At 42.9% G+C, this 24,187-nt stretch overlaps 2 protein-coding genes across 6 annotated transcripts in view; one reads left to right on the plus strand and one right to left on the minus strand.

Moving 5' to 3' along the window:
- The first annotated feature begins 635 nt into the window (after positions 1–635).
- Positions 636–8,745, plus strand: LOC118381008 (protein LSM14 homolog A-like). 2 transcript variants are annotated; one of them, XM_035767974.2, is made up of 9 exons: positions 636–945; positions 1,535–1,698; positions 1,803–1,950; positions 4,076–4,264; positions 4,490–4,564; positions 4,765–4,944; positions 5,130–5,301; positions 5,438–5,717; positions 5,934–8,745. In XM_035767974.2, the coding sequence occupies exons 1-9, from the start codon at positions 825–827 to the stop codon at positions 5,955–5,957; spliced, it is 1,353 nt and encodes a 450-aa protein (XP_035623867.1). In that variant the 5' UTR covers positions 636–824; the 3' UTR covers positions 5,958–8,745. The 2 variants fall into 2 exon arrangements, with proteins under 2 accessions (XP_035623867.1, XP_035623868.1); XM_035767975.2 differs by having other exon boundaries at positions 5,937–8,745.
- Positions 8,746–22,240: 13,495 nt separating this feature from the next.
- LOC118381006 (granule associated Rac and RHOG effector protein 1-like) overlaps positions 22,241–24,187 on the minus strand; it is a 45,596-nt gene continuing 43,649 nt past the window's right edge. For all 4 annotated transcript variants that reach the window (XM_035767968.2, XM_035767970.2, XM_035767967.2 and 1 more), the window contains one exon: positions 22,241–24,074. In XM_035767968.2, the coding sequence (XP_035623861.2) occupies positions 23,757–24,074 (318 nt within the window). In that variant the 3' untranslated portion in view covers positions 22,241–23,756. The remainder of the gene's footprint in view (positions 24,075–24,187) is intronic.

The raw sequence follows: 24,187 nt of genomic DNA on the forward strand, positions 1-24,187 counted from the left end.
CATGTTACATTTCAGCACGTAATAAAGTGGGAGTTCTCACAGAAACTCAGAAACCTCACATTTTATTATGGCAATGAAAATAGGCTTTAGTCTGGGAGAGTAGCATATGGTCCCTAGGACATATTTTATTTGTCATAAAGATTTTATTTTGACACTTGCCACAGACACGACTGGAAATACTTAGTAGTTTCCGCACCAAATAATTTCACCTTCACCTAATTTCACCTATCAAGGTTTGTTGCTTCGGCTAGCTGTGGCTGGCTGGCTGCTGGTTTGTTAGAATTGCTGGAAGGACATTTTGTTAGATGAAGCAGATTGCAACTGCACCCTTGCATTTATTGCAGATTACATTAAAATACATGATACACGTGTGGAAACTGCTTAATTAAACAAACGTTGTCTTTTTATGTATGCATACGGGGTGGGCGAGATAAGGTATCCAGTGGCAGCGATTGAAAATTTACATAAACTGTAGTTGGCAGTCTCAGATCTAGGATCAGTTTGCCCTCTCCCAATCGCAGAAATTATTCAGAAGGGAGAGAAACACAAAACTAACCTCAGATCTTTGAAAGGTAGCAATGATCCCGTGAAAACTCGCGATATCTACGGTTGACAGAGACGATTTCCCACCATTCTTTGCGGTGAGGCAATGCGTCATAAGAAAACGGCCATGTCGTTGTGCTAGCAAATTGGTGGAAGAACGAACGAGCAATAATCTTTGTTAGAAGTGTGCAAACAGGACTAAATAACGTAGCGAGCTACTTTCCATATACTTTTGGAAGATATATATTTATTTCCCACACTCAAATAAAAAGGAAGACGGTATGAGTGGAGGGACACCCTACATCGGGAGTAAAATTAGCCTAATCTCGAAGGCCGAGATTCGCTATGAGGGAATTTTATACACAATTGACACCGAAAATTCGACTGTTGCCCTCGCCAAAGGTAAGCTAAAACGTATACCTTGCAATCAAATAAGTCGATCAATTGAAAACACCGTTTTTTAAACTAGCAATGAGGTGCAGGCATTTAGTCTGTCACTCAAATTGTTCACAATGCTAGTTAGCATAGCTAGTAGCTAGCTTTGTCGAATGCGTAATCATGCGTGTGGCAGGCTAGTTTAAGTTAGCAGAGCTAATTTAACTAGCCCGTTTCACTGCAAACGCTCTGGCATGTTTCATTCATGCTTTGTTGGTGCATTGCTTAGTTGACCGGTTTAGCACTTCACGATTAGATAGTAAACGTTAGCGGTTAATGTGGACGGGAAATCGGCTAGATAAAATGCTAACGATGTTGACCTTAATTTGGTGGCTAGAAAGTGCAAGTTAGCTAACTAGCGACCGTTCTATTGTTGTTCCTCCAGTGGCATCTAGCTAGCTGCCTGTTTGCACTGGTATGTGCATGCGCTCACTTGCGTTCTTTGTTTACGTCCTGCACGGCGTTTCATTTTGTCAATACTAGACTGTACAATGAATGGTGGATGATCTGGCAGGCAATCAATGTAATTTGTCTCTGCATTTGTTTATCCAAACAGTCCGCTCATTTGGCACTGAGGACCGCCCTACTGACAGGCCAATTCCACCACGGGATGAAGTCTTCGAGTACATAATCTTCAGAGGGAGTGACATAAAGGACCTGACTGTTTGCGAGCCACCAAAAGCCACCAGCTCCTTGCCTCAGGACCCTGCCATTGTCCAAGTAAGCAGGACATTGATCTAGTCAATGATTCATTGGCAAGTTTATTTGCTGTTTACATATTTAATAGTTCTGTATATGGTTGTCTAACATTTTGTTTTCCCCAGTCCTCTATTGGATCCACCAATGCTCCACCCCCATCATTCCAGTCTGTGGGCTCATATGCACCCTTTAGCGGCAGGGCTCCTGTCCCCCCTTACAGCCAGTTTAACCCCAGCCCCCTGGTGTCCCAGCAGTTTGGAGTTGTCGGTGGAGGTTTGTACATTCATCTTGTTGATTCGCCATTCTATCATCTCTGAGATGTCTGAAATGAAGAATGATCTTGAAAGCTCTTGTATTGTCAGTGTGTAATGCAATGCTGTTGGAGCTAGTACTTTTTTCTTTAGCATATCTACCTCTCAATATCATGCAATTTTATGTTCTGCAGTATCTTGCTTGCAGTTAACATCAGTGGAGAACTGCACTTGCATTATTATAATCACACAACCTGCCTTTGATCATGACTCTGTTCCAGTGCATTACACAAGTAATTGGACTAAGGTGTCTTCTATATGGGGGGAGTTGTGTTAAGAATCCCAGCGCTCGGTCTGAACAGTAACATGTCACTTGGTTTTGGAGGCATAATGGTCTTATCTTTAATATCAGTGAGAAATAATAATGAAAGAAAATGTTCAAGTGATACACCTTTTTTATTGGGTTAGTGTTCCCACATGGCCATATCTCCATGTTACAGCGTGTGTTTATGGAAGACAGAGGCACTACCTGTGCTAATGAGCTATCTAGCATACTCCAAACACCTGTGACACTGAAAAATACTGTTTGCTTCAACTGTGATAAAGCTGGTTAAAAGTGTACAGGAAGTGTATATTTTGCAGTTGTGAAATAATTTTGAAAGTAAAGGGATTTGTTTCCAGAACCGTATTGCAATTTATAATCAATTTCATGTTTGAATTGAGTATCTGTGGCTCCTGAGTGGAGCAGAGGTCTAAGGCACTGCATGAGTGCTAGAGGTGTTACTACAGTCCCAGCTTCATATGTGCCACAACCGGCCGTGGTCGGGAGTCCGATAGGACCACTCGTAATTGACCCAGCGTCATCCGGGTTAGGGGATGGGTTTGGCCAGTGGGGCTTTACTTGACTCATTGCACTCTAGCGACTCTTTGTGGTGGGCCAGGTGCCTGCAGGCTCACCACCCATGCGGGTTTCCAACAGGGGAGGTTGACACATTGGTACGGTTGGCTTCCGGGTTAAGCTGGCAGGTGTTAAGGAGCGCGGTTAGGTGGTGTTTCGGTGGACGCATGACTTCGCCTCTCCCGAGCCCATTGGGGAGCTTCAGCGATGAACCAAGATCGAATAATTGGGGAGAAAAGGGGGTAAAATAATATATATATATTTTTATATTGCTTATTTGGCTGTGTTGGCTGCCAGAGCCAGTCTACCTTTTAAATATATCATATAATGTCCTTGAAGCTTAAAGAGGTAACAGTTGGCTCCTTGAAGATAAACTTCTCCTTAATGCAACTGCTGTGTCAGATTTCAAAAAAGTGTTTACGGCGAAAGCACACCATGAGATAATCTTGAGTACAGCGCTCAGCTGCCAAAACAAGCCATACATACACCCGCCAAGTTGTGGAGTCAACAAAAGTCAGAAATAGCGTTATAAATATTCACTTACCTTTGATCTTCACCAGAATGCACTACCAGGAATCCCAGTTCCACAATAAATGTTTGATAAATACCTCCTCTTTGTTCGCGTTTAGTTCACAAATGCACAAAGCGCGGGCACTAAGTCTAGACAAAGTCAAAAAGGTTCCATTAAAGTTTGCAGAAACATGTCAAACGATGTATATAATCAATCTTTAGGATGTTTTTATCATAAATCTTCAATAATATTCCAACCGGACAATTCCATTGTCGTTAGACAGGGAACGGAGCTCACGCCACGCGTGATAAACAACTCATGGCTTTCAGCTGAGCCACTTACTCGGAGTGGTCTTATTCTCTCGCCTTTCACAATAGAGGCCTGAAACAACTTTCTAAAGACTGTTAACATCTACTGGAAGCCTTAGTAAGTGCAATCTGACCCCATTTACACTGGATATTGGATAGGCAATCACTTGAAAACCTACAAACCTCAGATTTACCACTTCCTGGTTGGATTTTTCTCAGGTTTCTGCTATACTCAGACATCATTCAAACAGTTTTAGAAACTTCAGTGTTTTCTATCCAACTCTACTAATAATATGCATATCCTAGGTTCTGGGCCTTAGTAGCAGGCAGTTTACTCTGGGCATGCTTTTCATCCGGATGTAAAAATACTGCCCTCTAGCCCCAAGAGGTAAACAGTACATCTTGGGCTAACCCCTGCCTTGTCCTCCAGGTCGCACCAGTCCCCAGCTAGACACACTGAGGAAGAGCCCTTCCATGGAGCAGGCAGTGCAGACGTCCCCCACCACTGCCCCTGCTGCACCTGCACCAGTGGGACAAAGGAGCCCAGCTGGCCCATCAGCCAGGCCCATCACTACCCTGGGCAACCAGAAGCCTCCAGACATCCTGGAACAGAGGAGGGGTGAGGCTGGCAGGGGAGGCTGTAGCCAGGCTTGGCCTGAATGTCCACAATACACTGCTGTCACACAGACTAGTCTACATTGCCTGTTTAGGCAATCAAGCAATTGTTCCATCTCTCGAAGTAAAGAACCTGGCCATATGGCTTTCTAGTTTAGAATATTGTTGCTCTTGACTGATATGCCAAAATAATTGCGAGTTTGGTCTTCTTATTTTGTGCTTTTTTTAGGCCCTGAGGTTCAGAAAATACACAGAACAGATTCCGAGCAAGGTGGTGGCGACAACCGGAATCACCGTCAATGTGGTGAGTTGGTTCTCATGAAATACCAGTGTACTTGTTAACCTGTTTTAAGCTCTCCCCCTAGCTTCTGTTGTACACTGGCTTACTAGTGTTAATGTGCCCATGTTTTTCTGTCAAAATAAGATTTATACGCATTCAAACTAAATATAATTTAAAGGTTGCTTTGCTATTGTTTGTCTGACTCTGCTGTCTTGTCTTCCCAGCCGGTGGTCCTCCCCCTCAGCGCCGTGGTCGTGGAGGTGGTCACCGTGGAAGAGGCCGTTTCAACCCACACAGGGACGGTCCCATGAAGTTTGATCAAGACTTTGACTTTGAGACTGCCAACGCTCAATTCAACAAGGAGGAGATTGAAAAAGAGTTTCAGAGCAAACTCAAACTGAAAGGTACTATTTGTAATTATTCTAGCATGTTCCATGCAGCAGTAATGTCATGGCCTAGCCTGGGTTCCTACCTAAATTCCCAGGCTGCCACTGTTGAATTGGAACTTGTACATTTGTGTACTCTTTTTATCCTCTTAATCCAAGTTTATGAAGAAATGTTGTAACCCTTTTTTAATTGTCTAACATAGATGACAAGCCTGATAAACCAGAGAAGGCTCTTAATGGAGATGAGAAGGCAGATTCTGGAGTGGAGACCCAGAACAGTGAAGGCAATGCTGAGGAAGAGGAACCTGTGGTGGCCAATGTTTACTACGACAAGACTAAGTCCTTCTTTGATAACATCTCTTCTGATGATACAAGGCATGTCCCTTTTGCTCTCTTAAACAATTTTTCTATTTTTATTTGTGCTTTGTGGTATTGATAGTGTCTCATACTAATTGAAATCCAAAGCATGTCGGTTAGGTTAGTCTTTAAAGGTCTCATTTTGTATTTCCAGGAAAGCAGCTGAGCGATCTGGCGGTTCAGGATTCCCAAGAAGGCAGACTTGGGCTGAGGAGAGGAGGATGAATTCGGAGACCTTTGGCATTCCACTGAGGCACAACCGAGGCCGAGGAGGCTTCAGAGGAAGTCGTGGCGGCGTGGGCTTCCGTGGGGGCAGAGGGCGTGCCATGAGCAGAGGTTCCTTTGGACCCCCCCGCGGGGCCCCACCCGGCTTCAGGGGAGGATTCAGAGGAAGCAGCAGAGGTGGCCGGGAGTTCGTTGAGTATGAATACAGGGTAAATTATTCCTTACAACATATGTAAAAATATTGGTGATTTTAGATTTTATTATTCCAAAGTTAAATGTACATAAGCACACACTCGCAACAAAGGACAGGACAATCCAACATCACACTTATAATGCAAGTAAAGTTCAATATGATGCAAGACTGTCTCGATATTATTAAAGGCTGGATGCGTGTTCAAGTCTAAACATGTTTTGCTTTATTCCAGAAGGATAACAAAGTGGCCGCGTAGTGCACCAGAGAGATTGATCCACCAAGAATTGTAGCCCTTCATGGTCCAGAAATATTTGTCAAAAAGATTGACGACATACTCTGTAAATTTCCCACCAGCACTGGGGTTGACTGCTTGATTTCAACGGGTGTGAATGCGGTTTCTTTACCAATTTCATTTTCTTCTCCCAAAAATACAACAAAGGATTATAATGTGCTTTTGAGAATTTGAGCATTGTTTGATATTATACAGTAATCAGAGGGACAAGAACTTGTGTAAATATTGTACTCCAGTGGAATTATTCAGTATTTTTGCATCTATTTGAGTTCCTTTCTTACTAAAATTGTATTTGATAATGTTCTGCTGTGTAAAGATGTATGCAGAATCCCGCTGATACTGTGAGTACTTTGATCACTGAAAAATAGCTTTATTTTTGGGGGATATATCCTGCAATGTACCTTAGGAGCACTAAAATCCTACATAGCCTGTCGGGTCACAGTTTTTGTTTTTTATATTTTCCTAGTCTATTTCTTAGTAGCCGTTTATCCTGTGTTTTGACGTTCTGCTGTACTTTGCCAAGTTTCTTAGAAACGATTGTTTCAGTGTTCCTGCTAAAAGACTAAAATGTAAATGTTCTTGGGGTACATCAAGTAGATAAGTGGTTTACATCATAGGCTCACTTTTGTTGTTGTAGAGATCCTGCTTTCTAATTAAGGTAGTCAGTTCAGACCTTTAAGCTATTTATACAAGATCGGAGTAGGTCAGACATCCTGAAAACATTTTGGAGCGTTTTCACTAATCGGGATCATTTGTTTTATCTTATTGAATGAATGTATTTCTACTGCATCACGCTGTTATTTCTGCCCCAAAGATATTTTGTGGTTGCCACTTAACTTCTGGTTTTAGAAATGCATATGAATGAATTGATTGAGCTTTTGGGATGTTTTCTCTACCCCTAAGCATGCCCTGTGGTTCCCAACACCTGTTAATGCTGGTCACGAACTACAGGTCATGTTGGGAAGGACTGCAGTCCTTGTGATTCAGTGATGGGGTGTGCTGCACATATTTGCTCTGGCATATTTTTTTGTTTACTGTAGTGTTGGTGACTATTGCTCTTTTTAGTGTAGTCGATGTCGTCAACGGAGGCTTTACTGCAACAATCATGGCTGAACTTGGAGCATCAGTCATTAGAAATGTCTATCTAGCCTTCATCTCCCCAGCACTTGAATATGAAATAACTGCCATGTTTTAACCAGCCGCTTAACAAGTGTCTATGGTATTAAATCATTGTTGACCTCTAAATGTTTGCCCTGCAAGAGAAGATGGCTGCTTCTGGCCTAGACTGCTGTGTAAGCAGATTAATCTTGTCCCCAGTATGGAATACAACTGGGAGCATTGGGCTACTTATTCTGTTTGTTTAAAAACAATTTGCAATTCAACCAGTGTTACTGATTTATGTTGACATTTTTCTAGCAGACAATCTTGCTTTGCCTGATGGTCTATTTCCATGCTTGCCCCTTGTATGGTGTTGCACCTGAAAAAACAATCTGGTGTGCTCAACTCGAAACAAAGATGCTGGTGTTTTTTGTTTTTCAGTCCCACGAATGTAACTTCAGTGAATAATAGTATAATTCACCAGCTGTATTGACATTAGTAGCCTTGGACACAAGTGATTCTAATGTAAGCTTGTCCTGAAAAAATAACATCAATTTGTTGGAGTGACAATATGTTGGGGATAGTAAGGGCTGTATAACTTGGGAAAAATCTTCAGCCAGCAGAGATAATATTGTGCACAACTAGGTTTGAGTATACATTCATAGATTTATTTTAAGTCCAACCGCTAAGTTTACATGAGGTTGAAGGAAACAAATTCACTTGTTGGAAGAAGTTAGATGAAAAGTAGTGAAGTTACTCCAGGCCTTAAAACCAATCTACTAAGCTTCTCGAAGAATTCCTAGTGATCCAATTCCAGCATTTGTGATAAACCGCATCGGTGCTTTAAGCTTGCAATGTTTGTCCCTTTCCCCATGCTTGGGGAAGTCTATTGAGCACTGTCTATTTTCCAGCACTTGCAGTTTGGAGGATTGTCCATAAAATCATACCTCTTGGGGCGATTCAGATTTTTTTAATGGGATATTTTCTTTTTATAAGATAAAGGGATGTGAACTGGATGTTGAGACCAGTGGATAAGGGGATGGATCTTTCAGCTGTTCTCACTTTTTGTCAGTATGTTTGGGAGTGCTAGAAGGAGGGTTGTGCATTTATCTTTCTCTCAATTGACCTACAGTATGATGACAATATGTAAGCTGTACTATTTGAAAACACTACAAGATAAACCTGATCTAGAACATAAATGTTGGGCAGCTAGGCCAATATATCCTGTAGTTCATAAATGTGCAGTTTGACTGAATTGTTGTACAGATTGATAATACAGAGCAATGTATGGCAGCCTTAGCCTCGTACGAATCATCCTGATCTGTGAGCTTGTGAGATCAGGATGGCTTGTATGGGGATATAGCAGCCTTGCCTTGTGATAAAACACAAAATAATGACTCCGAATAAGGATTATACACAGGAGCCTGGGCAGTTGCAATAACCACATCGGTGTAAGGTCCAGAGCTAATTTGAGATTTCAAACAGTACATATTGCTGTAAAGTTTTGATTACATTAGTTACTTCTTCCGACCTCTGGAATAATAAAGCCAGATATTGTTTCTAAATAAGGCAGTTGAACAGCATGGTGTACTTCAAGTGGGCCGACCCTCTGCAGACAGGTTTTTACTCTATAAAAATAAACAATTGTTCAATAGCCATCTCCTTGTTTTTATTATATTGACAGTCGAGTTGCCTTCCAAGAATTGTGGACACTACTCAGTTCACATATTTTTCAAGATTTTAGGCGAAATGTAATTAATGCCTTCTAGCAAACCTTCCAGGCTCATAGCATTTGTGTATGTCATTGTTTTATGACTTTTTAGGGCTTTTCAGTTACTATTTGAAATATGTGTATGGTCATTGTATTTTCTAGAGAAGGGGGAACATGTATATGTAGTTTGAAAATATATTTAAGTTATATTTTTTATAGACATGCTTCTGTGGAAAGCATTGGGTTGACTTTTTCTGAAGTTTCATTAGATTTTGACATGCGCACGGGCACGGGACGTTTTTTCACTTCGCTCCCTAGCTACTTCTCGTCCTACCCTGAGTCCTACTCCTGTCGAAAACAACTGGACAGGTGAACTTGATATAGCAGGAAGCATCAATTAGCCAATCCATAGATTAGCAGGATTGTATATCAGGGTAAAGACAAGGGACTGGATTGAAATTGAACGGGCAAATGTTCGACTAAAATGAACGAAAATCCCTGTTTCCACTAGTTACCATAGCCACAAAGTCCGGATGGCTATATCGTAAAAATCATGAACAGAAATTGGCCTTTGGGTCATAATTTAAGGTTCGGGTTAGGCATAAGATTAGCGGTGAGGTTAAAATGTGGAACACCGTTTTGGTCTTAAAGCACGTGGTCAAAACGCGATCTCTAATGCTATGTGTGTAAAGTAAACAGGTCCAGGCGGTAAATTAACGCCTACACGCGTCAAAGAAGGGCGTGCAAATGTGCTTGCAGGCGGTTTAACATGTACTAAATAAACGTCTGCAAGCGGTCCTGCGCACGTCAAGTTAACGCCTACAGCTGCTAAATATACATCCACGCACGCTAATTTAACGGTTCTTTAATATGCAATTTTACTAGCCAATTTCCCTAGCTTCTCCTTTCAAACAGATTTCACAGTTTGAAGGAACTTCCCTTTCCACTGCAAACAGATTTTGAAACTTTACACGGTAATGGTTTTGTCTTTGACATTTTTTACTGAATCGTAAAGTTTATTAGCTAGTTTACAGTGGAAGGATCGGTTTCTCATCACTGGCTATAAAATGCAGCTAACATTAATCAAGCACCAGGATCAGCAGTGTTTAGCATAAACTAAATCAGATATTTGCTAGCTAATTTAGCTAACGCCGGTAGCTTCGAACTCCGGCCATATTATATTGTAATGACCAGACTAGATCATAAAGGAACAATTGTCCAGACAGAGGATTAAGTTTGCGAATTGACGGTTTATTAACCCAACTTCACACAGGATACTGTTAAGCCGTAGCCCACGCAAAATAAATGAAGGATACCCCACAAATCAACCGTGACCTTCTCTTGTGAAGCCCAGACATAAGAGAAAGAACAACGGCTAAACCTGGTCTTAACTTCCAATGCTCCATTCCCCTGCCAAACCCCCCTCTGCCAACCACCAGGATCAGCATCAGAACATTCCAGGCATTCCCACGATTGGCAGATAGCAGGTTGAATGGCATGGTGGACCCCGCAGGTCGCTACACAGCCCCCCCACCACAAAGTCCCTCGTCCCAGGGAACAAACAAAGTCTCTGAAGCGACCCGGAGGTCTCCTTTGCCTGTGTGGCCGTGATGGTTGCAGAGTGTCCAGATGTGAAATGTGATCCGTGGCAGGGGGCTGCCCCTCTTGGACCCAGGGGATGAAGTCAGGGATATGGGGGACAAGGATGCGGGAACAGGGAATACAGTCCGTGGCATCACGAGGTGACAGGGAGGGAGACAGGGGGAGTGGGCTGTCTGGAGCCTTGTCTGCGGCACCTGGGGGTGGGTGCCTGGAGAATGTCATTGCCAGAGAGGGGAATTGTGGGGGTCCCTGGGGTTTGGGAAGAAGAGGCCCCTCTGTATGGAGCTAACCTGTCTCAGTGCAGTGCCACCTTTCTCCCCCTGGGAGGAAGCTGCACCCGGTAAACAACCTCCCCTACCCTCTCCAGGACGCTGCAGGGTCCCACCCAGTGACTGCCCAACTTGGGGCATCTGCCTTTTTTCCTTAGGGTGCTGTAGTAGACCCAGACCAGCTCCCCAGCCACAAAGTGCCTTCCCCGCGTCATAGTTCCTCTTCTGCCTCACACCTGCATTCACCAGCTGCACTCTGGCGAAGGTGTGGGCTGTCTCCAGGCGGTCCTGGAGTTGCCGGGCATACTCCGGCCCCGGGGGAACATGAGGGCTATCCGGTGGTCCCGTCCCTGCTGCTGCTGCCCCCATTCAGCCACGTCGACAGTCTGCAGCTCACAGCAGACAGGCCCGCTCCCCCGAAACACTGTGGCACAGACCCCCTCCTCTGCACACAGATCTCTCTCACGTTCTTCTCTCCGCCTTCAGTGGCGGCAGCCGTCTGCAGAACAGGGCCGACAGGACATGGCGTCGGCGTTGGAGTGGCGTGCCCCTGCCCTGTGCACCACTGTGAAGTTATACGCCTGAAGCTCCTCCAACCAGCGTGCCACCTGCCCCTCTGACTCTCTGAAAGACATGAGCCACTGGAGAGCAGAGTGGTCAGTCCTTACAGTAAATGGCAGGCCACCCAGGTAGTACTTGAATTGTTTGACGGAAGCCACAACAGCCAAGAGCTCCATCCGGGTGACACAGTAGCGGCGCACATGTTTGCTGAAGTATGCCACCACTCTCTCCCCCTCTGGCCCCACCTGGGCCAGCATCCCACCCATGCCCACATTGCGTGCGTCTGTGTCCAGGATAAAGGGCAAGGTGAGGTCAGGGGGGCCTCGATCAATGCATGTTTGAGGGTGTTGAAGGCCTCCTCACACTCCACTATCCAAGTGAAAGCCTTGTCCTTCGGCAGCAGGCGGTTCAGGGGAGCAGCGACGCTTGAGAAGCCCCGTACAAACTTCCTGGAGTACGAGGCCAGGCCCAGGTAGCTCTTCAGCTGACGCTGGTCGGTGGGGGTGGGCCAGTCTCAGACAGCCCCCACCTTGTCCTCCATGGTGCTGATCCCCTCCTTCCCCACTCGGTGGCCCAAGAAGGACACCTCTCTCCTCATGAAGTGGCACTTCTCGGGGTGGAGCTTCAGACCTGCGGCAGCCACCCACTCCAGCACACGCCGTAGCGCCACCAGGGCTGACTGGAAGGTGCTGCCATGGGCCAAGATGTCATCGAGGTATACCAGACACTGCTGTCGGGGGATGCCATCCAGCACCCTGTCCATCAAACGCTCAAAATTAGCTGGAGTGTTGCACAGGCCGAAGCACATGACCTTAAACTGACAGTGTCCTCTGTTAGTGGAGAACGCAGTTTTGGCTCTGGCCTCTGGGGAGAGGGGCACCTGCCAGTAGCCACTGCGGAGGTCTACTGAGGAGAACCAGGAGGACCTCGTAACCAGGTCCAGCAACTCATCGATACGTGGTATGGGTTCTGAGTCCTTCCTGGTTACCTCATTCAGCCGCCTGTAGTCCGCACAGAACCTCAGCTTGCCCCCCATTTTAGGAACCATGACGACTGGCGCCACCCAGGGGCTGTCTGGGGGCTCGACGAAGTCGGCCCGCTGTGTCTCCAACACAGCGGACGCATCTTGATGGGTCGATCTCATGCTGCACCAGATGAGTCTGACCCACCTCTTCCTCACTCAGCGCAAAGCTGTCTCTGAATTCAAACAGCAACTGCCACAACCGTTCCTGCTGCTCGGGGTCAAGACCAACACAGTTCCTCAATTTGTAAACTCAATCCCACTTCTGACACCAATGTAATGACCGGACTTGATGATAAAGGAGCAATTGTCCAGACAGAGGATTAAGTTTACGAATTGACGGTTTATTAACCCAACTTCACACAGGCTACTGTTTGGCCGTAGCCCGTGACCTTCTCTTGTGAAGCCCAGACGTAAGAGAAAGAACAATGGCTTAAACCTGGTTTTAACTTCCAATGCTCCATCCCCCTGCCCAACCCCCCTCCACGCCACTCCACCAACCACCAGGATGCCCGGCATCAGAACATTCCAGGCATTCCCATGATTGGCAGATAGCAGGTTGATTGGCATGTTGGACCCCGCAAACACTTGGTACTGTTAAGTACAACACAACCAACTAATAACCTAATACATAACACACAGCTGTCTGTGCGGGTCGCTACAATATCATATAGTTAGCCTCAAACTTTGCACGGTCATACTGCTAGCCGCAGTGAGCGTCACTGTCTTGTGTTTTATTAAAAGCCCTGCTGAAAAAACATGTAAACTATAACAGCCACGGAAACGTGTTAATACTGTGTTAGTACTGTAATGAAACAGGGAGGGAGCAGGTCGAGGGCTCGAAGTCCAACGCGCTATCGACTGTGCCGCAAAAGCATGCTCAGGCGGCAGAGTCGATTTCCACGCTTATAAATTCAGGGTTGTTACAATACTATCAAGGTAAATTACATATTAGCAAGATTGTTGCTTGAATGCAGGGCCAGGCATACGTAGATTAGACAACGGAGATGCTCAAAATCTAGGTAGTTCTCCATTTTTGGACTATTGTCTTTATTTTGCTTTAAAACAACAACTTAAGGTAGGCCACTTCTTCAGACCGGCTGGCTTTCGTTTAAATGCTAGCATTAGCTGCGCTAGCTCGAGAATTAGCATGAACACAGAAAAGCTCACATAAAGCACATTTGGCTAGTCACAACCTTGTAAAACCTTTGCTAACGTTACATGTCAGCTTTTGAACAGAGTAGACTTTAATGTGCCCGTTCACTTTTTGAATATTTATATTCCATCGAAGCTTATTTGGGTAAAATAACTTCAGGCATATACCCAGTACTTCTTCAAAGGAACAGGGTTCCCATTCCTTCCGCTTTATTTTCACCCAATTGTGTCTTGCAGAAGGGAACCATGAAGAGGAGCTTGGAGTGGGCAAGGGGGAGGCTGATAAAGCAGCAGAGAAGACCTGATTCATCAAGTATCAATTCATTCAGGTGATTCTCACCTGGTAGGCATGCACAACACAAGGTATGCAACATTAAGCCCAATCAAATAGCCAATGTTATTAAAACATGTGTCCCAAATACAGTCAAGCAGCGTTTGTCAGTTGTGTTAATGTTATGAACTACAAGCAATGAATCAATTGAAAGTGACTACAATTAGACATTTTAAAACTGTGCCAGTAAAGATGACAAAAGTAATCTGCTCTTATGGTTCTGTTTACATTTTTTTCCAGACACTTCAATCTGACACTCTTGTTAATGTTTGACGTCAGGCGGAGAGCCGCTGGTTGGCATTTGACTGCAGTGTCTGTACCGGGAAAGGAAGTTATAAGAAAGGGCCCCATGATATCAATGCTTTTTACCATTTCCATTGATTTTAAAAACCTGGAACAATAGATTGTGTAGCACAATGTACAACTCCAGTTTGCCTATTGTCACAACAAATGTCAATTATACATTTTTTGATACGTCAGAGTGCATTTTATTTTATAGCTCTGCTTTCAACGCCATCCTGACCCACAAACTGGTTAGCAGACTCAGGTTTCTGGGTGTAAATCCTGTAATAACAAATGTTGATTTTTTTCCATTATCATAAAAATGTGTATCCCCAGAATGGAGCTGTGGGACCTGACATAATGGTGATACGTCAGTCTCAGCGTAAACAAAACAAAGTAGATGGTGATGGAGATGATCAGCAGCTTCAAGTTCCTGGGCACCCTGATATCCTTTTCTGCCCTCAGTTACTTCAATCAAAGTCCCACTTGTGCTTCTCCACTAAACTTTCTGCACCACGACCTATGTACCAACTACAGTGTCTTTTGCCATTACACATGTAAGGGAAGACCCCCCTGTATTGGACAAAAATGAATGGGAAGTCATTGGCATCGGACAAACCATATACACATTGTCCAATACCACCCAATTCGGCGTTGATTCATGCAAAGTGTATTGCAAATGCCATATGGCAATTGCCAGTTGTAACACTTTAAAAATTCAACAGGTGGCGAATCTGCTCCACCATGGTTTTTCATATTGGAAATGTAACCCAAGTCAACGTCCAAAAGCAAAATTTAGAAAAAATGATTTTTTTGTCAAAAACTTATCACCCCTTAAAAAAGTGCTGTCTGGACCGTTTTTCGAAATTCTTTCGATTTTTTTTGTCAATTACACATGTGTAAGAACTGTATGAATATACTTTGTCCAATTTTATTATCATATATATTTTTTTTACATGCGCATAAATAATATGTTTTGTCCATTTTCAATATGATTTCATAGGAAGTCAAAAGTCAAAAATGTAAAAAAAAAATTAAAAACTTCACAGACACTTAAAAAAGTGCTTTCTGGACCGTTTTTCGAAATTCTTTCAAATTTTGTGTCAATTACACACGTATAAGAACTGTATCAACATACTTTAGTCGTATTTTATTATCATAATTTTTTTATTTATTTTTTTACTTGTGCATAAGGAATTTTTTGGGGGGCCAAAAGCCATAAGAAATTTGACATGCTCAAAAATCCTGCAGAAATGCAAAATTGACTGGCCCGATGAACTCGGGATGGCCGGGCAGTGATAGTTGTTCCTTTCCATCACTCGTTGTGTTGATTTCATCATGTCCATTTGTTTATGTTTTCTCACTTTTGCAAAGTCACTGTGCATTTGCAATATGGTTCAATGGGCATGTACCATCACGATTTTGTCATGCTATAAAAATCCTGCAGGAATGCAAAATTGACTGGCCTGATGAACACAGGATGGCCTGGCAGTGATAGTTGTTCCTTTCCATCACTCGTTGTGTTGATTTCATCATGTCCATTTGGTGATGTTTTTTCACTATAGAATCATATTGTAAGTGCACGTGCATTTGCAATATGGTTCAATTGGCATTTACCATATGAAATTTGACATGCTCAAAAATGCAAAATTGACTGGCCTGATGAACACAGGATGGCCGAGCAGTGATAGTTGTACCTTTCCATCACTCGTTGTGTTGATTTCATCATGTCCATTTGGTGATGTTTTTTCACTATAGAATCATATTGCAAATGCACGTGCATTTGCTAAATGTTTCAATGGGCATTTACCATATGAAATTTGACATGCTCAAAAATGCAAAATTGACTGGCCTGATGAACACAGGATGGCCGAGCAGTGAGAGTTGTACCTTTCCATCACTCGTTGTGTTGATTTCATCATGTCCATTTGTTTATGTTTTCTCACTTTTGCAAAGTCACTGTGCATTTGCAATATGGTTCAATGGGCAGGTACCATCACGAATTTGTCATGCTATAAAATGTGAAATTGAATGTTCTAGCTGCGGGTCCATTTCTTATGTTATGTGTAGGCCTAGCTGAGGCGACCCCGAATCCCAAGTTTCGGCTCGAGCGGTCATTTGGTGTCCGAGCAAAACCCTAATTGGTGCTGAAAATCCACTTTTTTCCATGACTTGCTACGGGTCCTTGAATGAGCTATCAGACAGAAACGTTGGGGTCTGTCTATATGGGCCGAGACGGTCGCAATGCACCTCGTCTTGTGACTCTGGGACATTTCTAAATGTCGCCATTTTCGTGATGCAAAAATGAATTCAAGTCATTGCAAATGTACGAAGCTGTTTCTCGGTCCGAGAACCGTCTAGAGCCACGTAACTCACCACGCACTATCGACCTGAGGTATAGAACAGGATTCTAAAGTTTCGGAACTCTAGGTCTGACGGTTCTTTAAAAGTTCCAACAAGGTGAACTAATGCAGGCAGTGTATGTCTCTACACACCCCAATGGGTCCCTACTTCCAAGCTGTGTGTGTGATTTAGTTTTCCCTTGAAATGTTATGGGGAAAATTACTGATTTACAGTTCATGGGGGTTGCCTAATCACACATATGAAGTTTTGGAAAGATCTGACTTTTTTAACCCCTCGAAACAGCCCCTGAGACACCAATTATGGCACTTCCGGTTGGCACAGGAAGCTATACGTCAACACATATCCTCACTGGGGTATGCTTTTACAGAATCCTGAGTTTTAAGTCTTTACGTTAAGAATTGACTGATTTACACAGGGTTGAATGCGCTATGTCTATCAAACTGTAGGCAGGGTATGGATATACACTTTTAGGGTGATTTTAACCACTTCCGGTTGGTCCAGGAAGCTTAGAATCAACACAGGTAGACCTCATACTGGCCTAATGGACTGTTACCAAAGACAGGTTCATACGGCATTCATAACCCATATAGGCTTCAGGTTCAGGAAATCTTCCCTTAAGGTATGTAAATGAAATGTCCATATTTACTGGAAGATTTATTTATGGTAACATAGTCCCTTGACATACATGACTTAACTACTTTGCATAATGCTCAGTTTACCCACTAAGAAATCATACATGTATTAAAATATTAAAGCTGCATTATCTATTACTGTGTCCAATTGATTCTGGTTGGTTGTAAATGTTTTTGAAAACTTTCACTACACAACTTTTTTTTTGCTGATGGACAATCCTGTCAAACTTTAATATCAATTATTTTGGGATACATCACCAATTAACATTGGCTGCAGTACTTACTAAGTAGTCATGCAATAAACGTTTCGGATAATTCCGTTTTGGATAATTATTTAAATCAAATAAAATTGTATTTGTCACATGCGCCAAATACAGTGAATGCTTACTTACAAGCCCTTACCAACAATGCAGTAAAAAAATAATAATAACAAGGCTATATACAGGGGATACAGAGAATGTGTGGGGGCACCGGTTAGTAAAGTTAATATACAGTGGGGCAAAAAAGTATTTAGTCAGCCACCAATTGTGCAAGTTCTCCCACTTAAAAAGATTAGAGAGGCCTGTAATTTTCATCATAGGTACACTTCAACTATGACAGACAAAATCATATTGTAGGATTTTTAATTAACTTATTTGCAAATTATGGTGGAAAATAAGTATTTGGTCAATAACAAAAGTTTTTGTTGGCAATGACAGAGGTACGAGCTCGGGAGAGACGACCTGAAAGCCATGCTTCCTCCAAAACACCAGGCTTCTTAACACAGCGCGCATCCAACCCGGGAGCCAGCCGCACCAATGTGTCGGAGGAAACACCGGGCACCTGGCGACCTGGTCATAGCGCGCAGCTGGTAGTTTAATCTTGCGTCGCCCCATGGACCTCCCGGTCGCGGCCGGCTGCGACAGAGCCTGGGCTCGAACCCAGAGTCTCTGGTGGCACAGCGATGCAGTGTCTTAGACCACTGCGCCACCCGGCAGGTACTGTGAATCCCTTTTTGTGCAAAGCAATGATGATGGCACGTTTTTCCTTGCAGGTAACCATTGTTGACAGAGGAAGAACAATGATTCCAAGCACCCCCCACCTTTTGAAGCTTCCAGTCTGTTATTCAAACTCAATCAGCATGACAGAGTGATCTCCAGCCTTGTCCTCGTCAACACTCACACCTGTGTTAACGAGACAATCACTAACATGATGTCAGCTGGTCCTTTTATGGCAGGGCTGAAATGTTTTTGGGGGACTGAGTTCATTTGTATGGCAAAGAGGGACTTTGCAATCAATCACTCTTCATAACATTCTGGAGTATATGCACATTGCCATCATACAAACTGAGGCAGCAGACTTCGAAAATTAATATTTGTGTCATTCTCAAAAGTTTTCACCACAACTGTACAGCTTATCATAAGATACTCTACCTCAGGCGAGCAATAACTCGAGACTTCCTTAGATGTCGTGCACCAGTTGTTATTTACAAAAATACATAGTCCGCTGCCACTTGTTTTACCAGACGCCGCTGTTCTATACTGCCGGTACAGCGTATAACCAGCCAGCTGTATGTTGATAGTGTCATCGTTCAGCCACAACTCCCTGAAGCATAAGATATTACAGTTTTGAATGTCCCGTTGGTAGTTTAATCTTGCGCGTAGGTCATCCATTTTATTCTCCAAAGATTGCATTAAAAATCAGTCATTTACATTAACAATGTCTACACCGTATTTCTGATCCTTAAGATGTTATTTTAATGGACAAAAATTGTGCTTTTAAAAAAACAAGGTCATTTCTAAGTGACCCCAAACTTTTAAACGGTAGTGTATGTTATGGTTAACTCTAAGTTTTCCTTATCTCCACTGTGGAATGTCTGTCTTGATCCATCCACCTGTCTTCTTTGATAGTCAGGCCTTACCCCTTCATCCCATAGTTTTTTCCCTGTAATCTAATTTAATATGACTGAAGATGCAGCATTTTTTACCAGGCCCTGTCTAAGTATAACTGACTTGTTGAAACTTTGACCACATGCCCTCTATCAAATAAAAACTGGAATTTAAAAAAAGTATGCTAGACATGTATAGAATAGATCATACCAAGTTTGATGTTTCTGTAACAAACGGTGACTTAGTTTTATACCGCTTTAAATGGCATTTCATAGATTTGATGTATAAAATCAAAAGGTTGTAAAAGTATGCCAGACATTTATAGAATAACTCATACCTAGTTAGATGTTTCTGTCATAATCAGTGAAAATGTTTGGTTTTTATAGATGTTTCTATCAAAGCAAAGGTTGTAAAAGTATGCTAGACATTTATAAAATAAACCATTTCTATGTTACTGTGACAATCAATGAATTAGTTATTGATTTTTACCATTTTAAATGGCTTTTGGCGAATGTTTGAATATAAAACCAACTTTACCTCGTGGCAGTACTGCTGGTTTGCTTTTTGGCCTACATATCATACAAGGTGGTAGCTTTGGTAAACAAGTTGCCAGCTGTAACAGTTTTTAAAATATTTTCCAACTTTCAGTTGCTGGATGAAAATGAACAGCTGGTAAGGTGCATCAGAGTACCTTCAATGGAATATGTATAGTAAGTTCAACTTCATCCATATCTATTTATTTCCCCTAGAGTTGTCAACCCTTCTCCTGGAGCAACTGGGTTTGCATATTTTTAACCAGCTCTATACGAACACACCTGATTCAGAGTGGCGTAGCAAGATGTCACTACATTCCCTGGTTCGAATCCAGGCTATATCACAGCTGACCTTGATTGGGAGTCCCATTATTGGCCCAGGGTTGTCCGGGTTAGTCCATCATTGTAAATAAGATTTTGTTCTTAACTGACTTGCTACTCGCTGTTTTATCTATGCATAGTTTCTTTAACCCTACCTACATGCACATAGTACCTCGATTAACCTGTACCCCCTGTATATATAGCCTTGCTATTATTTTTTTAACCTGCATTGTTGGGTAAGGTCTACACCTGTTGTATTTGAAGTTACTGATGAGTAAATAATTATGGTAGGGCTGGAACAAAATCCCGTTGAGGAATAGGGTTGGCCACCCTGCCGTGTTAACATACTGTAAACAACTTTTCTCCACCAGATATCATCAAATCTTGCACCGCAATATTGTTTACCTGGGAACCATAGCAGACGCCAGCCAAACATGTATGTTTTGTCCTTCAATGAAAATGCATTCACTGTTTGACTGTTTCAATTGTTTGTCGATGTTAACGGGTTGCAAATGGACTCAGATTCCAATTTTCAGATCCCCACCAATGGAGAGGCACCAACATTGACAGCCCAGAATAGATATAAAGCCATCATACAAAATGGGTAATAATTTCCTCTGAATTGATTCACATCTTTTGTTATTGAAAATAAAGTTTGCTCTTTTTTTCTGCCCAGGAGTTCTTTCCTGACCTAGTGCTGTAAAGTAACATACACTGCTCCAAAAAATAAAGGGTACACTTATACAACACAATGTAACTCCAAGTAAATCACACTTCTGTGAAATCAAACTGTCCACTTAGAAAGCAACACTGATTGACAATACATTTCACATGCTGTTGTGCAAATGGAATAGACAACAGGTGGAAATTATAGGCATTTAGCAAGACACCCCCAATAAAGGAGTGGTTCTGCAAGTGGGGACCACAGTCCACTTCTCAGTTCCTATGCTTCCTGGCTGATGTTTTGGTCACTTTTGAATGCTGGCGGTGCTTTCACTCTAGTGGTAGCATGAAACGGAGTCTACAACCCACACAAGTGACTCAGGTAGTGCAGCTCATCCAGGATGGCACATCAATGCGAGATGTGGCAAGAAGATTTGCTGTGTCTGTCAGTGGTGTCCAGAGCATGGAGGCGCTACCAGGAGACAGGCCAGTACATCAGGAGACGTGGAGGAGGCCGTAGGGGGGCTACAACCCAGCAGCAGGACCTCTACCTCCGCCTTTGTGCAAGGATGAGCACTGCCAGAGCCCTGCAAAATGACCTCCAGCAGGCCACAAATGTGCATGTGTCTGCTCAAACGGTCAGAAACAGACTCCATGAGGGTGGTATGAGGGTCCGATGTCCACAGGTGGGGGTTGTGCTTACAGCCCAACACCGTGCAGGACGTTTGGCATTTGCCAGAGAACACCAAGATTGGCAAATTCGCCACTGGCGCCCTGTGCTCTTCACAGATGAAAGCAGGTTCACACTGAGCACATGTGACAGTCTGGAGACGCTGTGGAGAACGTTCTGCTGCCTGCAACATCCTCCAGCATGACCGGTTTGGCAGTGGGTCAGTCATGGTGTGGGGTGGCATTTCTTTGGGGGGCCCACACAGCCCTCCATGTGCTCGCCAGAGGTAGCCTGACTGCCATTAGGTACCGAGATGAGATCCTCAGACCCCTTGTGAGACCATATGCTGGTGCGGTTGGCCAAGGGTTCCTCCTACAGCAAGACAATGCATGACCTCATGTGGCTGGAGTGTGTCAGCAGTTCCTGCAAGAGGAAGGCATTGATGCTATGGACTGGCCCGCCCATTCCCCAGACCTGAATCCAATTGAGCACATCTGGGACATCATGTCTCGCTCCATCCACCAACGCCACGTTGCACCAGACTGTCCAGGAGTTGGCGGATGCTTTAGTCCAGGTCTGGGAGGAGATTCCTCAGGAGACCATCTGCCACCTCATCAGGAGCATGCCCAGGCGTTGTAGGGAGGTCATACAGGCATGTGGAGAACACACACTACTGAGCCTCATTTTGACTTGTTTTAAGGACATTACATCAAAGTTGGATCAGCCTGTAGTGTGGTATTCCACTTTGATTTTGAGTGTGACTCCAAATCCAGACCTGCATGGGTTGATAAATTAAATTTCCATTCATAATGTGTGATTGTTGTCAGCACATTCAACTATTTAAAGAAAAAAGTATTTAATAAGAATATTTCATTCATTCAGATCTAGGATGTGTTATTTTAGTGTTCCCTTAATTTTTTTGAGCAGTGTAGTTTGGGCATACTGAGCTGTCGCCGAATATCATTACTCCCAACAGGTCAGTTCGTGAACAAATCACCACCAGCATTAGGTCCCAGAATTTTTAAGTTTGAAATACACTACTACGGGTAGCCTCGGACAATGGCTATTATGCTGACAAAGGATTTCACTGAACTGCAACAGCCTGTCACCCCTCAAAGGATCATACTGTAATTTGTGACAGCATGAAGTCATAGAAAATACCAACATTCAATTGCTAGTCGTTTTTATTATTTTTTTGTTGTTGCATTGCTGGTACACTTGGGAAGATTCAGTTGCCAGCTCAAGAGAACAATAAGCAACATAAGCCAAGCAGTCCCCCTTCATACCTTCTGTCAGGGTAACATTCTTTTTTTTGTAGATGCCACTAGTAAACCATTTTGACACAGCGGAAAGATGCTAATGGTTACAGTCCAAGGTCTATAAAGATGTTAAAAAAAAGGCAGCAAAAGGGGAACAGACAAAGCAACACACCCTATATTTTGATTGTGCAAAGCACAGAACTATAAAAAGATATATTTATGTATATACAGCAAACAAATCTGTGTAAACATGGTAAGTATGTTAGTTTTCAGAAAACATGGTGTCATTTCATAAATACAGGCAACATTGGCATCCGCAAACATCAAAAATGTAACATTCTGGGCATTTTAAATACAGCCCGTAGCCATAGAAACATGGCTAAAAAATACCCTACTCACAATGTTTTAGTGTTTCATGGCATATTTGGTAACCTTTAGATATATGGTGTAGTTAAACTCTGTACTAAAGAAATTAATGTGCCTTCACATCTTGGGGGGGTAGTTGTAAATATGGTATATAACATGTAAGAAAATACAAAAATAAGATTAATACTGTCAATATTTGTACAAGAAAATATTGTATTTTAAAAGGAGCAAACATTAGGTTGTCATTTTGAAGCGAACTGCCAAATCAGGGAAAGAAAAGGAAATGAATGCGCTTTTTGATCAGACTATCACAGGGCTCTTAACTTTATTAATGATCAATATAATATTCTTACTTCTCTCAGCACCATTTATCTTCTGAACAACGCTTTGGTTGGAAAATAATATTGTGAAAGTGCTATTAATACCAACATGGCACAGTTACTGCTATATTTTTTTCAATTACACCTCTGCAATGATTTATGTATGCTGAGCCTGCTCAAAGCCTCTTAATAAAAAGTAGTAAATTATTATTTATATTTCAACTTCAGTAATTTACAAGCTATGGAACAGTAGATGTTAGCTGTAATCAGTCATTTTACATGAGATTTGGCAGTTACAGCTATGTACAGTATATAATTATGGGGAAAACTGGAGTGCCTCGTTTAGAGCCCACCCCCTAAAATCTTATCCCTTACACATTTTCAGAAGGAGAAGAAAAGTGGATGATGGCCATGCATGTCTCAAGCTCTTGTCTGAGGAAACACAGTATAAAATGTATCAGGCAGACTAACTGCTGCCAGCATGACATGCATTGCTTACAACTTTTACATGGCAGTTTAGAATGTCTTTCAAATAGGGGGCATTTGAAATGGAAAAATACATACAAAATATTAAGCCAGTATGAACAATGCAATTTTGCCTTAAAACAAATACTTAGACTAATGTTTTCAATTTAATGGTTATTCCAAAAGGGCAACATTAATAATGGTCGCAGCGGAACTTGCTTCAGAAATACAGCTACTCTATCATGCCAATGGACTCATTTGTTTGGTCTGTATCAGTACTGGTTAAGGTAAGAGGGCCTGTGCTCATGTTTGATGGGGAAGGATTTAAAGCCCTTGCTGATGGGTTTGTGCTGCTGTTGCTGCTGCTGCTGGGTGTAGTGAGAGAAGCCAGAGGAGATCCCGGTGGAGGGAGGGCAGTCACTGGCAGTGGACCACACCGGAGACTGTAACATCTGCATGGAATCACTCCATTGGCTGGAAGGGATGTTCATCTGGTACAGGGAAGAGCTTGGATTGGGCATGGTGTTGTGTTGAGTGTGAGCAGAGTGCTGCCATGGGGCCTTTGGAGGCCAAGTTTTAGTTTTGCTTTCCTGTGGAATAGAATGGATGGAAATGGGAGTTGATCAATACAAGATCTTTAGCAAGAATAAATAAAAACAATTACTGTGCTGCACACAGACTCCTAAGTACACACTTTCCTTAC

This window comes from Oncorhynchus keta, unplaced genomic scaffold (genome assembly GCF_023373465.1).
Source record: "Oncorhynchus keta strain PuntledgeMale-10-30-2019 unplaced genomic scaffold, Oket_V2 Un_contig_37_pilon_pilon, whole genome shotgun sequence".
NCBI lineage: Eukaryota > Metazoa > Chordata > Actinopteri > Salmoniformes > Salmonidae > Oncorhynchus > Oncorhynchus keta.

Bases quoted from the DNA above. Each gene is read 5' to 3' on its own strand.
- LOC118381008 (XM_035767974.2), top strand. From the start codon at position 825: ATGAGTGGAGGGACACCCTACATCGGGAGTAAAATTAGCCTAATCTCG. The intron at 4,265-4,489 runs GTGAGGCTGGCA...TGCTTTTTTTAG, and splicing joins CATCCTGGAACAGAGGAGGG to GCCCTGAGGTTCAGAAAATA. The intron at 4,945-5,129 runs GTACTATTTGTA...TGTCTAACATAG, and splicing joins GAGCAAACTCAAACTGAAAG to ATGACAAGCCTGATAAACCA.